Source organism: Pleurodeles waltl, chromosome 5 (assembly GCF_031143425.1).
Source record: "Pleurodeles waltl isolate 20211129_DDA chromosome 5, aPleWal1.hap1.20221129, whole genome shotgun sequence".
NCBI classification, from domain to species: domain Eukaryota; kingdom Metazoa; phylum Chordata; class Amphibia; order Caudata; family Salamandridae; genus Pleurodeles; species Pleurodeles waltl.
The window spans coordinates 579370878-579385883 of record NC_090444.1 but is presented as its reverse complement, the minus strand read 5'-3'; the positions used below and the strand labels follow the sequence as shown (position 1 = coordinate 579385883).

The window sequence follows — 15006 nt, the reverse complement described above, 5'->3', positions numbered from 1 at the left end:
CCAGGGGCCCCGCGACCCCCCCTACCGCCATCCTGTTCATGGCGGCTTTCCCGCCATGAACAGGATGGCGGTAGGGGGGGTCAGAATCCTCATGGCTGCGGAGCGCGCTCCGCAGCCATGGAGGATTCACACGAGCAGCGGAAAGTCAGCGGGAGACCGCTGACTTTCCGCTTCTGACCGCGGCTGAACCGCCGCGGTCAGAATGCTCGTTGGAGCACCGCCAGCCTGTTGGCGGTGCTCCCGTGGTCGGTGGCCCTGGCGGCCACCGGCCGCCAGGGTCAGAATGACCCTCAGAATGCTTTACCATGATTCAGTTTTTCACTAAAACGTCTGCTCTCAGAGCTAAGAACTAGCAGATCTCTATTATAGCAAGCAAAACTGTCGATAAATGCCTAATAGTTTGTCATCTGAATACATCTCCACTTGTATAAACATTGAGTCTGATGTTTTTATGGCCAATGTTTTTTTCCATAATTGCAGAAACTGAGGGGGTTATTCTAACTTTGGAGGAGGTGTTAATCCGTCCCAAAAGTGACGGAAAAGTGACGGATTTACCACCAGCCGTATTACGAGTCCATTATATCCTATGGAACTCGTAATACGGCTGGTGGTATATCCGTCACTTTACCGTCACTTTTGGGACGGATTAACACTCCTCCAAAGTTAGAATAACCCCCTAAGTCTGATGACCGTGACCTATGGCATGTGGTTTGGATCTGTGTCCTGTCACATCCAACCTCAGAAGAATATTTTCTAACTTTTTTTGTTCTTTCAGTTAAAACAGTGATACTCAAAGTAGGGCCAGGGGCAGATTACGGCCCCATGGAACTTTTCATTCAGCCCCTGGTGAACAACAGTACCGGGCTGCTGTTTACTTGACAAATAACCTACGTTTAGAAATATATTTAAACACGGTAAACATTAATTTGTAAAATAAATTAAGTTAATGAAAGAAATTAACTGGTTTCCATGAACCACATAACTTGAGGAAAACCTTCATTTTTAAAGATACCTTGCAACAAACGGGTAACTATAAGGTAAAGTCACTTCACAGTTCAAAAAGTGTATTTTGTTAACATGCAGTAGCGTCGCACCTTAGTACTTCTGATCATATCATAGCATTATCTTAAATGCTGGCTAACATTGGTGTCATATTTCATACTATCCACAGGTTTGAATCCTCTTTGCGATGCGGAGTCTTTTGATGTCCAGGAACAATGCGTGGAAATCCTGGGCGTGCGGGGCAAAGTTACAGCAGTTGCGTCGATCTGGTGGGTGATGTGGTGGAATTTATGACGCATGGCTGCTGCTGGGTCGATTCCTCTCGCAGGAAGTCAGGCTGCATCATTCGGGCTCGGCGATGCGTCGATCAGGTGGGCTGTGAGTCGAAGTTCCGGTCGAAACATTGGCTCTGCGTCGATCTCCACTCAGGGAGCCAGACAGAGCTGTTCCAGTTCGGCGATGCAATGATTTTCTCACTGCTGGACAGGCTTTGTGTGGATTCCTGAAGGCTGTGCATCAATTTCCACCACACAAGGAGTTTCTTTGCAGGGATGAAGTCTTTTTGGCTCTGAGACTTAAGGAAACGGGAGGCAAGCTCAATCCTAGCACTTGGAGAGCACTTCTCTGCAGAGCCTGTTGCCAGCAAGGCAGCAGGGCAATAACAAGCCAGCAGTCCTTTACAGCAAAGCAGTCCTGGTGAGTCCTTTGGCCAGTCAGGCCGCTTCTCTGGGCAGGTTGCAGGTTCTGGTGCACAGTGACTGTCCCAAGAAGTGTCTGATTTGGTAGGGTTAGGGACCCAGTTTATACACCCAAAAGTGCCTTTGAAGTGGGGGAGACTTCAAAGAGTGGTTTTGAAGTGCACAAGGTCCCCTTTCAGTACAACTCTGTCTGCCAGGGTCCCAGTAGAGGGTTTAGCAGTCCTTTGTGTGAGAGCAGGTCACTGTCCTTTGAAATGTAAGTGTCAGGCCCTCCACCCTTCAAGCCCAGGAAGACCCATTCGGTATGCAGATGTGTGCAGGTGTGACTGAGCATCATGTGTTTGTGGTTGTCTGAGTGAAATGCACAAGGGAGCTGTCAACCAGCCCAGCCCAGACGTGGATTGGAGACAGGCTGTAAGGCACAGAAGGTTTTAAGTGCAGAGAAATGCTCACTTTGTAAAAGTAGCATTTCTAAAATAGTAATATAAAATCCAACCTCACCAGTCAGCAGGATTTTGTATTACCATTCTAGCCATACTATATATGACCTGTTTACCCCTTTCTAATTAGAAACTAATACTCAACCAGTTTATGAGGGTAGCCCTAATGTTAGCCTATGAAAGGAGAAGGCCTCACAGCAGTGGAAAACAAATTCAGGAGTTTTCCACTACCAGGACATATAAAACACAGAGATATATGTCCTGACTTTTACCTACCCAGCACCCTGCCCTCTGGGTTGCCTAGGGCCTACCTTAGGGGTGACTTATAGGTAGAAAAAGGGGAGTTTAATGCTTGGCAAGTACTTTTAAATGCCAAGTCCAAGTGGCAGTGAAACTGCGACACAGGCCTTGCAATTGCAGGCATGAGACATGGTTAATGGGCTACTTATGTGGGTGGCACAACCAGTGCTGCAGGCTCACTGGTAGCATTCAATCTACAGGCCCTGGGCACATGCAGTGCACTTTACTAGGGACTTACCAGTAGATCAAATATGCCAATTAGGTATGAACCAATGTTACCATGTTTTAAGGGAGAGAGCATATGCCCTTTAGCACTGGTTAGCAGTGGGAAAGTGCGCAGAGTCCTGAAACTACCAAAAACAGTGTCAAAATGTGGAGGGAGGCAGGCAAAATGTTGGGGGTGACCACTCTAGGGCTGTCAGGTCTAACAGTTTGGCATTGTCAAAAAAAACAAAAAAAAAGGAGTACCAATTGCAAACAATGCATTAACATGCAAGTGCATACAAGTGTCTGCATGAGCACACATGTGTGGTCATATTTTTTAAATGCTTTTTCTCATAAAGGAAAAACATTCTAAGGTGGCACCCAGGCATGTGCATGCACTGAGAGGCATAAGGAGACCATTTTTGCATTTTTTAATGTTTCATTTACATGTCCATAATGAACAATAGCCATTTTAAAATGGTAATTTCAAAGAAAATATACCACTATTAATATAACAGCTGGGCGTCGAGGTTTTGCATTGTTTGTCGTCGATTCTGAGGCTGGCAGCTGTGCAGCAAGGTCAATAATTTATTTATTTCGGGGGATTATACTCCATCAAAACACAGAATGACAAATGCACACACCATAAGTTAAAATAAAAGATAAAAAAAGTAAAATAAATCATACCTTCATGTCTTGTATTGCAGTAAAATCTTAATAAAAATGTATACTTTGTAAAATGTTGCATCTTTCACACCAGGCAATCAATAAATATCTTGACACAGAATATACAAACCACTCAGTAGTTTTCAATCTTAGTATCCGAGTTTTATTCGTTAAGTATTCTACAGATAGGATTCAACATATTGAATTACCCAGATCTTCCTCAGCTTGTGGTAGAACGGGCAAAAAAACAGAAAATGCTTAATCGACTCAGTACTTACCTTACAGACAGGACACGAGGGATAAATGGAGCACACTCGCTACCTGCCTTCTGAGTTTGTTCAAAGGCAGAATACCATATCTAAACTTCAAGAAAATTGATCTTGCTTGAGGTGGTTCGATTCAATATAAAAACAGTTTGAAAGCCATATTACACTTGAAGTTTAGAAATCTTTTGGTCTGGGAACTTATATCTGGTGTAGACTGCGAACTCTCATTGATTTACCGCCAGTATCTTAGCTTTAGTTGGCGTAACATTTCTTTTGTACTCTGCTCAGGGTTATCCCAGGCTCAGTGTAGGCCTACATTATACATACAGATCTTTATATATCTAATCCTTGGTAGTACAACAGAATTATCTTGATCTTTCACCTCTAAAAACGCTTGTCAGAGATGTAGTTGTCCATTCCCTTAACCAATAAAGGAAGGGTTTGAGGGCTGCAACATGTGGTACATTCTTTAGCCCCAGATCTAAGCACATTGGGTAAGTGGGGTACTCTGTGGCAGCATGAGTACAGCTTGCATAAATCTATTCTCTGCTTTTTCTAATCTCCTGGTTTATTCAGCGCCCCATATTTCTGCTCCGTACAAGGCCGCACCAAGCCCTCTTGTGCAATAAATTTTTAATGCGGTGAGACTGGTCTGAAGTTAGAATGATTTCATTTCTTCACCACCATTGACCCGATGTGTTGTAGGGTCAGTTGACTATGTGCTATTTGGTGAGCCCATGATAAAGAGCTGGAAGTCCTCACCTCCAGATAGCCAAAGTCCTTAAACTGATCTAAATTAGAAAAGGCTAGCTTCACATTCTCTCTAAATGGCCTGTGTGGATATAAGGTCATAAATGTTGTTTTAGAAATTTTAATTTCCAGTCTGTACTTTTGACATGAGATCAATAACTGATTAATTATGTTCTGCAGCGTTGTTGATGTTTTGAAATTGAAAACATATCATCTGAGAAAAGTAAGGCAGGTATTCCTTTGTTTACCAGTTTAGAGGGTCACCATCACAGTCATACAGTGTGTTGATTGGCCCATTGATGTAAAGTGTAAACAGGGTTGGCGCTAAAACACATCCTTGGCAAACACCCCTATTGTTGTGTATACGCTCAGCTAGTGCATCCTTTATACCCCATCCTACTTGATTGGGGAATCATATAAGATGCTGCTTGCAGGCCTACGAACGCTACATGCAGGTGGCCCTTGGTGTCCAGAGGATTAGAATAAAATGAAACGCTTGATCTATGGTGCTTGTATGGGACCTAAAACCTGCCTGAATATGTGACATCTAGATTTGAATCCTTTCCAACAGCTGACTACTTAATATTTTTTGTGCATTATCAATTAGGCTGATGGGCCTGTAGTTGGCTGGTTTATCTTTGCCACCTTCTTAATTAATTGTTATAATTTTAGCATCCCTCCATGTTTTTAGTACCTCTGCCCCTCTTGCTATGGCGCTGCATATTAAGTTCGGTATATAACCCCATACGACTGGTTCGGAACAACAAAGGTCACAGCGTATCTGGTCTAAACATGGGGCTTGCCCTTTATTTATGCTATCTAGAGCTATTAATGTCTCTTCCATTGTAAAACAATTGGGGACAATTGGGGAAACTGCTTCCCTATCCTATGCTATAACTAGATAATCCTCAGTGTCAGCAGAGCCCATCACTTTGTCTTGATTTGAGCATAGTTTTCTAAAGTATTGTACCCATGTGTGAGGATGGATATGGAAATCTTCATCCTATTTGGAGATTGTTGTACCATTAGCTAGTAAATGCCAAAATGTCCTACCATCTTTCAATGAAGCAATTTTGGTCAGATTGTGCCATTATTTGTCCTACTAATTCTTCTTTGCCCTTTTTTAAAATAATTTTACCTCTCTCCAACAATATTGGCTCCATTGCCACTTTTTACAGTGGCCATCAATTTCTGTCTAGCAATTCTGAAGTGTATATCATACCATAAGATGTATTTGGATGTACATGTATTCTCCTTCAGATCTTTATAGAAATATCCCCTATTAGAAACTGGGTTTCTGGTTGACAGAGGTATGCACCTTGTCCAAGCAGGAACCACAGTCCTAATTAGGGTAATAGAGATATACACCATTAATTAACCTGTGCTCACCCTCTAGTAGCTTGACACAAAGCAGTCAGGCTTATCTTAGATGCAATGTGTAAAGTATTTGTGCAACACTTAGAACAGTACAACAGTGAAAACACCAAACACAAAATACTCCATACCAGGTTAGAGAAGCAGAGTTTGATTGAATAAACAAAACAAGAACAAAATGAGAATAATCCAATAAGTAGAAGTGGAGTTATTAATTTTTAAAGGAAACTTGCAATTGTAATACTTGAAAGCTTAAATGCCAACCAGGGATATTTGGTGTGCTAGACCGGGGTAAATGCAAAGTTCTGGCCGACCGCAATGGAGCACTGGCTAGCTACAAGGACTGACCTTGTCCCGCTGAAACAGTACCTTGTGTGGAGGCTTGGGTCGATGTTGAGGAACCAATTCAAGGAGCACAGGAGATGATGCAAAGGGGATGCATTGGTTCAGTTCCGCACAGTCAGGGGATACACTGTCGTAGAACTGCACAGTCATCGATCCTCAAACAGCAGTGCGGCATCGAACCATTTGTGATGAAGGTGATGCTTCATCATCGAGCCGGCAATGCAAAGGTGATGCACCGGGGCTAATGGTGTTGTGTCGATCCTCAGCCGTCCATTCAGTGATGCAAAGTTCTCATCCTCAGCGGCAGCGATGATGCGTCGAGGAGAGATGTTGCGGTTCCGATCAGCATAGTGAAGGCGATGCATGAATTTCCAGAGATCACAGCTGCAGAATCCACTTCCAAGGGCCCAAGACTGGAGTGGCACAACTTGGCTGGGTAGGACCAGTGCTTAATTTAAGCCAGCAGTTTCCTGTGCTCGGCATTGGCACTGAATTGTCAACTCCAGCACTTATGACAGTTTGCCACATGGTGGTGTCCTTAATTATATATACAATACAATGACTAATAAATGCTGTCCAAGCATTTCTTACAGCTTTGGGGACAAGGACAGACTGAATTACCACACTTGTTGGAGTGTGATGGTCAGTAATTGTGTTGGCATGACACTCACAGTGCTGGCAGGGGCAATGGGTGGTGAATGATGCAGTGGCCTCCTGGTGAGGGCCCCTGCAATTACATTTTTACAAATTAAGCACTGGGTAGGACTCACAGTTGGCAGAGCCCAGGAGCTGTGGCAGACATAAGTGAAGTCCCTGAGACTTCAGAACAGGAGGCAAGCCAGCAAGCTCTTGGAGTCACTTTGGTTCAGGGTATGTAGAGATTCAAGTTCAGTCCTTTTCACTCCCAGGAATGGAGGGCAGCAGGTAGCAGGGCAGGCCCAGCAAAGAAAAAGTCCAGCATAGTGACAGTCCCTTTAGCAGCACAGCAGTCCTTCTCTCTGGTAGAATGTCCTCAGGTCCAGAAGTGTACTGATTTGGTTGGGTTTGAGGTCCTGTACTTTTTCCAAGTTGTGCCTTTTTAGTGGGAGAGACTTCTAAGAGAGGCCTTTTCAAGAGCACAAAATAAATCCCTGCCCTGCCTTCACTGGCTCTGGACACACTACAGGGGGGTATGCAGCCCTTTGTAAGGGCTCAGGACCCGGCCTATTCAGGTGTATGTGTCAGCTCCTCCCTCCCATCCTGCCCAGGATAGCCCATCAAGATGTTAATGGCCATCAGGCACACCTATGCTCCTTTTGTGTGTGGCTGTCTAGAGGGACTGCACAAGAGCCCAGCTGTCACCCACCCAGACACGTATTCAGAGACAGGCAGAAGGCACTAGGGGCCAGATGTAGGAAACTCCCAAATTGCGACTTGCAATTTTCGAGTCCCTGCGACTCGCAAATTGCAAGTCGCAATTTGGGATGCAGAAAGGTATCTCAGACACCTTCTGCGAGTCGCTATGGGGTCGCAAAGACCAACCTCATTAATATTAATGAGGTGGGTCGCAATTTGCGACCCCATAGCGACTCAGGGCACTCACAGGGATGGAGGCCTGCTGGGAACAGCAGACCTCCATGTCCGTGACTGCTTTTAAATAAAGCAGTTTTTTTTTTCAAAGTGCAACCCAGTTTTCCTTAAAGGAAAACGAGCTGCACTTTGAAAAATAAACCGAAACCTTTAGTTTCGGTATTTTTCAGGGCAGGTAGTGGTCCATTGGACCACTGCCTGCTCTGAAAAATTATTATTAGGTCCAGTCACAAAGGGGAAGGGGTCCCATGGGGACCCCTTCCCGTTTGTGAGTGGGTTACCATTCACTTCAAGTGGATGGTAACTGCGAGTCCATTTGCGACCGCTTTCGCAAATGGAATTGCATACCACTGCGACTCGCAAATAGGAAGGGAACACCCCTTCCTATTTGCGACTGGGAAATGCATTTTGCGAGTCGGTTCCGACTTGCAAAATGCATTTCTACATACCAGATGGGGTTTAGCGACTCGCAAACTGCGTTTTTTGCCGTTTGCGAGTCGCTAAACCTTTCCTACATCTGGCCCTAGATGATTTAAAGTAAGAAAATGCCAACTTTCTAAAAGAATTAGAATATAACATCTGACTTCACCATACATTGTGACTGTAAATTGTGATTTCAGAGACACCAAACTTGGGAGTCCTATCTCTTGTCAATTGGAAATTACACTTATAAAATGTAATAAGCAAATCCCAATGTTAACCTATGGGAGAGACAGGCCTTGCAGTAGTAAAAAACGAACTTAGGAGTTTTTCACTACCTAGGCATATAAAGCTTAATAGCACATGTCCAACCTTTTAGATACACTGCATCCTGCCCTTGGAGCTCTCCAGGACCTACTTGAGGGGTGCCTTGTATGTATTAAGAAGGAAGGATTGGACCTGGCACAAGGGTTAGCTTGACATGTCGACATGGCAGTTTATACTGCACACACAAGCTCCTCAATGGCAGGCCTGAGTCATGTTAAAGGGCTACTGAAGTGGGTGGCACACTCAGTGCTTCAGGACCACCAGTAGCATTTAATTTACAGTTCCTGTGCACAGGTAGTGCACTTTACTAGGGTCTTATGAGTACATTAAATATGACAAATGTAGGTATGCCAATGTTATTATACTTTAAGCACATAGACACACACTTTAGCACTGGTTAGCAGTGGTAAAACGCCCAGAGTCGTAAAGCCAATAAAAACGAATTCAGGAAAAAGTAGAGATAAAGGCAGAATGTCTGGGGATGACACAGCAGAAAGGGCCAGGTTCAACTTCCCCCCAACTGATTCTAGGAGTTCATTGAAAACAGACATACAGAAGGATCACCTCATCACTGGTTATTAATTGAGCATAAAGCAAACGTGTCTGTAGTGTAAATGTGGGCCAAGTTATTCTCATAAGGGTATATGATAGGCTACTTAATCTGTCTCTTGTTGAAATAGAAATTTGGGGCATCAACTGACCAGGAGTTGTGAATATAATTCAATAGAGGGATGCTCCTCAGGGCAAGTGATAGAGCATTATAATCACTGTCCTGTCTTTCAATGACCTCATTTCTTGCAAATTAGGAAATAGATCTAAGTAAAGCAGGAGATAATCAATTCTGTTTCTGGTAGATGCCCTCTTAAATGTGTGACTGGCCCATAGATCAGACAACTTATGACCACTACATGTACATAAACCATAAAATGATGTTAGAGAGGAAATCTCCATTTGCTACCTTTGACCTTTTTTTTAGGGGCAGAATTAGCAGTCTGGAAATACCCCTCTCCTCATCTTTAACCTTTGTAAAGCTTTGGAATACTTCTATAGGTTCAAAGGTCACATTAAAATAAGATGATTGCTATTTTCAGATTACTCCAAAAACTCGTCAAGAGCTAACAGAGTTGATGACTCACCGCTCAGGCTAAAGAAGAGGTTATAAATGTTTATTAGTCTGACTGCAAATATCACAGATATCAAATTAATATCTAATCCCAGCAGCTCAGTAGACTTGAGGTTAAGCCATTTTACATGGTGGGCTAGCGTGGTCTTTATCCATACTGCTAATCCACCTGGCAGGTGTCCAGCTAGTGATAGATTCGCTTCTACACTATAGTTTACATAAATAGGTCTACATTCTGGCTGCAAATCCAAGGTTTCCTGAAACACATAGCTATCATCATTGTCAATACATTTTCCCCAATCAAGGTCATTCAGTTTAGATTTTAAACCTGCAATGTTCCATGATGGTAGCTGGATCTCTAGGGTAACATCCCTTGCCTGTGAAGAGACGGGGGAAGAACTTATCTCTACCAGTTGTTTGCGTTCATTGGAACCTGCTTGTATAACTGAAATCTCTATAGAAAAAATAGGCAAACTAATCATGTCAAATGTAGTCTCCCTATTTGCTGTTAATAATAGTGACCCCTCCTCATGTTAGTTGAGCTCCTTGGGATCTACAACTGGATTAATCTCAATTGCTTTATGGGCTGTTTGACTTTTGTTTGTTGTTGTGAGGTTCATTCACTACTCTTGGCATACACACATTTGTTGAAGGTTTGAACTTACACAGTATTTGGGAGCACTTAGGGGTTGAAGTGTGCTGATCTACATTAAAAGATCAAAAAATAAATTCCTCCCTGAGCAGCTCGACTGCTAGGTACACATGCTGTTCATTCAGTAAGCTCTGACCAATGAGTAGCAATGTTGATGGTGCCTTATCTAGTATATAACTTTGTTCTTTAGAGATTAGTTAGCTTCCTTGACTCCCTCAGGAAGCCTGGTGACATTAACCACATGCAATGTTTCCCAGTCACTTTATGTGTCTCAAGCTCTCTATTTGGCGTTCCTATCCTACTTGGTAACTTGAGGGCCTGGTAACTGGGGTCTAGGGTAAATACAGGAGTTCTCACCTCAATCTCATGCCCTCTCTGAGGTCTTAGGAGATAAATGGGAATTTGTGTTGCTTCCCTTTGCGGGTGGGCTCTGTCCAAAAAGTTATGACTCAACATTTGGAGTTTGTGTGATCATGATATGGCGTTTGCCTGGATCAATTTTGCAGTGAGAGACTTTTCCCTCTTACACACCTCTGATGGTCATAGTAGAGCAGTCTCTACCCCTGCATCCCCCCACCTCCCGATTGGAATGGCCTTGGACAATCCATTCTATTCAACCATGAAGCAACCTGAGTATGTACTGACCAATTTCTCCTTCTAGTTGTGCAACAGTCTCTTAAAGTGTTTTAATATATCTGCTACAGTTGCAAACCATAGCCTCGCCATATGTAGTATGCAGAGCTGGGCCTTTTGAGTCCTCCCTGTTTAAAGAGTCTCTTGCAATTCCAGGTGAGGCAAGAGGGCTAAAGCGGTTTATACAGGCTATCTCAGGGATGATAGTACAATAGTTCTACCCCTATCAACCTTGTTCCACAACAGGTGTTACACTAGCCTGTTGCACCTCCTCTTTCCTATTAACAGTTTCTCAGATACTTTGTGGACCTCTCATGACCTGATTTGCTAGGGGCAAATGAGGTGAATTGCATAGGGTCTCATTTTAAAATGATCTGCTACTTTTTGACCTGAGGTAGAGCAATGTGTTGTTTTCCCTTTGCTTAAAGAGGATTCCACCTCCTCTATGATATTGTCTATTGTCTTTATGGTGCAATTCTCAGCTGCATGAAGAACTGTTTTTTTGTTTTTTTAAACTTCCTCCTGAGCTGTCCTCTTTCCCCATTATCTTGTTTGCAGGGTATTACATTTTACCAGTCATCCGTCAGATAAGAAATAATAATTCTTACCAATCTGAGGTGCAAAACCAATTCTCTAGTTAGTCAGTAAGTGAAGATCCAAAATCAGACAGTGTTCATCAGGGTGCTGGCCCTGCTCTGCCTCTTCCTGGCTTGGATGGGTAAGACAGGCCATCTCTTGGCATGATTTTGCCCAGACATATCCTACATGCATCGCGTGTGCGAGGATCTGCAGCACACTAGATAGCGCCCCCGCGGCCGTGCCTTCTCTCAGGGGAAGCAAGTTGTGGTTGTTGGAGTCTAGGTGAAGTCCTATTGAGTCCTGCATGCAGGGATCTGCTCCGTGCTTAGTAGCAATCTCCATGTGGCCTTGTCTTCTCTCAGGGGCAGACAGTTGTGGATGTTAGAGTCCTGGTGGGTCTCCTATGCAGGTATCTGCTTAGCGTTTAGTAGTGACCCCCCTACATCCCCACATTCTCTGAGGTGCAAGGAGTTGTGGTTGTTGGAGTCAGGGCAGAGTCCTGATGCGTCCCGCGTGTGGGGATCTGCCACACGCTTAGCAGCGCTCCCCTCGCGGACCCACCTTCTCTAAGGGGCAGGGAGTTGTGGTTATTGGAGTCCGTGTAAAGTCCTGGTCCGTCCCACATGCAAGGATCTGCTGCATACTTAGCAGCTCTCTCCCATGGCCCCGCCTTCACTCAGGGGCGGGAAGTTGTCATTGTTGGAGTCCAGGCAGAGTCCTGATGCAGTGAGGATCTGCAGGTCTTTGCGTCGCTTCACACCGGGTTTTAGTGAAGACTGCAGCAGGGATGGAAAGGCACCTCTATCCCAGTCCAGGACTGGATGGGTACCACTTGGGGATTAGGACTCACAGCAGGCAGAGCCTAGGTGCAGGGTTTAAGATGGTAGGAACCTATTCTGTCCCTAAGGCTCCAATCAGGAGGTCAGCCAACTAGCCCTTGCAGCCACTCAGGTGGTCCGGGATTCAAGATGCACTTTCAGTCGTTCTAGTCAGGCAGCAGGATAGCTGGGCAACAGAGAAGCAGTACTTCTTGCAGAGCAGCACAGCAGTCCTTCTGGGTCTTCCACAGGTACAGAGGTGCACTGAAGATTTGGATCTGAGGGTTCATTATTTATACCTGGTGCCCACTTTGAAGTAGGAGAAGGTTCTGGAGATTTCAACCACAGAGGTGTTTGGAATTTCCTGTTTCCTTGCCCTGGCCCAGGTTTTCTGGGGTCACAAAAGACTAGGGTCATACCCTTTATGAGTGTGCTCAGATAGAGCCTTTGTGATGTGCAAGTATGGTAGGTGATAACTTATTCCCTCTTCAAGTCTGACATGGCTCATCCTGCCAACACCTATTTGCCATTGTCTCACTGTCTGGAAGCAATACACAAAGACTAACTGCCAGCTACACCTTGTCATGTGACCCAGGATACAGATTGCAGGCACCAAATGCTTACGACACAAAAATGCCTACTTTCAAAAAGTGGCATTTTCAGAATTGTAGCTTAAAATCCTACTTTACCATCAAAGGTTTGAAATTGCAATTTATTTGAGACCAAACTCGACCTGTCCACCTGCTTCTAATTGAAAGTTATAATTTATTAATTGTAATAAGGTAACCCAAAGTTATCCTATGGAAGAGGTAGGCCTTGTAGTAGTGAAAAATGAATTTAAGAGTTGTTCACTACCAGGACATGTAAAATCTAAAAGTAAATGTCCAAATTTTTAAATACACTGCACCCTGCCCTCTGGGCTGTTTAGGGCGTTCCCTACGGGTGACTTATATATATTAAAAAGGAAGGTTTAAGCCGGCAAAACGTTTATTTTGCCAGGTAGAAAGTGCAGTTTAAAAATGCACACACAGGCTGCAATGACTGGCCTGAGACATGTTTAAAAGGCTACTTAAGTTGGTGGCGCGATAAGTGCTGCAGGTCCAATAGCATCATTTAATTTACAGCTCTTGGGAACATGTAGTACCTCTTTGCTAGGGGCGTACAAGCAAATTAAAAGTGCCAATAGGCTGTAAACCAATTTTACCTTGTTTAAAGGAGAGAGCACAAAAAATGTAGCACTGGTTAGCAGTGGTAAAGTGTGCAGAGTCCTAAAGCCAGCAAAAACAGGTACAGAAAACAGGAGGGTTAAGGCAAAAAGTTTGGGGATGAGCTTGCAGAAAGGGCCAAGTCCAACATATACAAAGAAAGTGATGGGTAGAATGCCTGAATTAATCCCAGCCACTGGTAATTACTAAGGTGCCACATTCCAATATATTGCTATTTTGTACTTCACGGCTGGGCATATCCGTCTCATTCAGCGTGAAACAATAAAAAAAATACAAAATACATAAAAAGTGATCAATGGAATGCTTGAATTAATCCTAGCCACTGAAAACTACTTGGGCCGCCATTCAATCCATAGTTATTTTGCACTTCATGCAACCTCAGTTTGGATAGAGGGATCGATGTCCGTAATAGACACAGACCTCCAAATGTGCATTTGTTTCCCCAAACAAGAAACATTATTTTAAATATTTTTAAAAAAACAATGTGTTCCCTTCTGAAAGGCTCAATCAGAATCAGGGACATTTTGACAACAACTACTGTTATTTGCCTCTATTCTAAGTTGATTGAGTGCGTAAGTGTGTGAGGCAAAGACATAAAATAAATGGGGAAAATTGGGCTTTGCGCTAACAGCCTTATTGTCACATGCTGTCAGACTTTAGTTTCAGCAACAGGCTGGCATTACCCACTGTGAAAGTCCTGAGCAACGGGTAATACGACTTAAACAATGTAAGCAGAAGCATCATCTAAGAGTTGGCATCAGCTGTGTTCAGGACAGCTAAAACAGTTGCCTTATCGAAGATGACTAGGATATTAACACTGGCCAACCCATTTTGGGATTATAAATTTTTCGTACGGAATCCCGCCATTCACCTATCTACCAATCACCTCTGACCTAAGGCCCCTGAGAGTTCATTCATTATTGTTCAATCCTATACAGTGGGTTTAACAGTCTGAAATGCATCATTTTATGTTTACTTAGGTGGAGACATCAAACGATGATGGACATGAAAAAGAAAGGCTCGATAGCAAAGGCACTCAAACTACTACAATTAAAACTAGGTTTTAAAATGCTTAACACTTTTGAGTTATTTATATTACAATCCTTAAGGAAAGCGCACTTACAAGGCTTCTTGGCCTCATCCTTGACTGCCTTTTCAGTCAGTCTTTTATTCAGATTTGCAACTTTTTCCACTAGGTAGAGCAGACGGCCTCGAATGGATAGGTCACTGCTTCCATCATGAGAACCGTCCTCCTCAAGTTCGATTCCTGGAGAGAAAATACAAGTCCTTCATCGTCACATACTTCAAGGCAGGAGGACAACTGCTACAACTAATATTTTGAACACCTAAAATACACAGACATATAGACACATACAACAGTCCTGTTCTCAAGAGGGCTGCAAATTGCGCCGATTCCCAAGTGTAAACTGCAGTCCGAGTAAATATCAATTTCCCTGAGTGCAATATTCACCAGGTGCGCAATTTGCAACCGAGTCTGCTTTATATGTGTCTGATTGGGGAACAGCTTACTAATAGCACATGGCATTCCTCATTCCGAGCTTTGCAGACACGACAGTGACATGGGTGAATAAAATGCTAATGATTCACTTAGGG

The 15006-nt window shown here is 43.7% G+C and overlaps 1 protein-coding gene across 1 annotated transcript in view; it reads right to left on the bottom strand.

Annotated features, from left to right (window-relative positions):
• RYR2 (ryanodine receptor 2) overlaps positions 1-15006 on the bottom strand; it is a 2714825-nt gene that overhangs the window by 1057700 nt on the left and 1642119 nt on the right. Inside the window, exon 39 of the mRNA XM_069234403.1 lies at positions 14516-14659. Within this exon, the coding sequence (XP_069090504.1) occupies positions 14516-14659 (144 nt within the window). The remainder of the gene's footprint in view (positions 1-14515; positions 14660-15006) is intronic.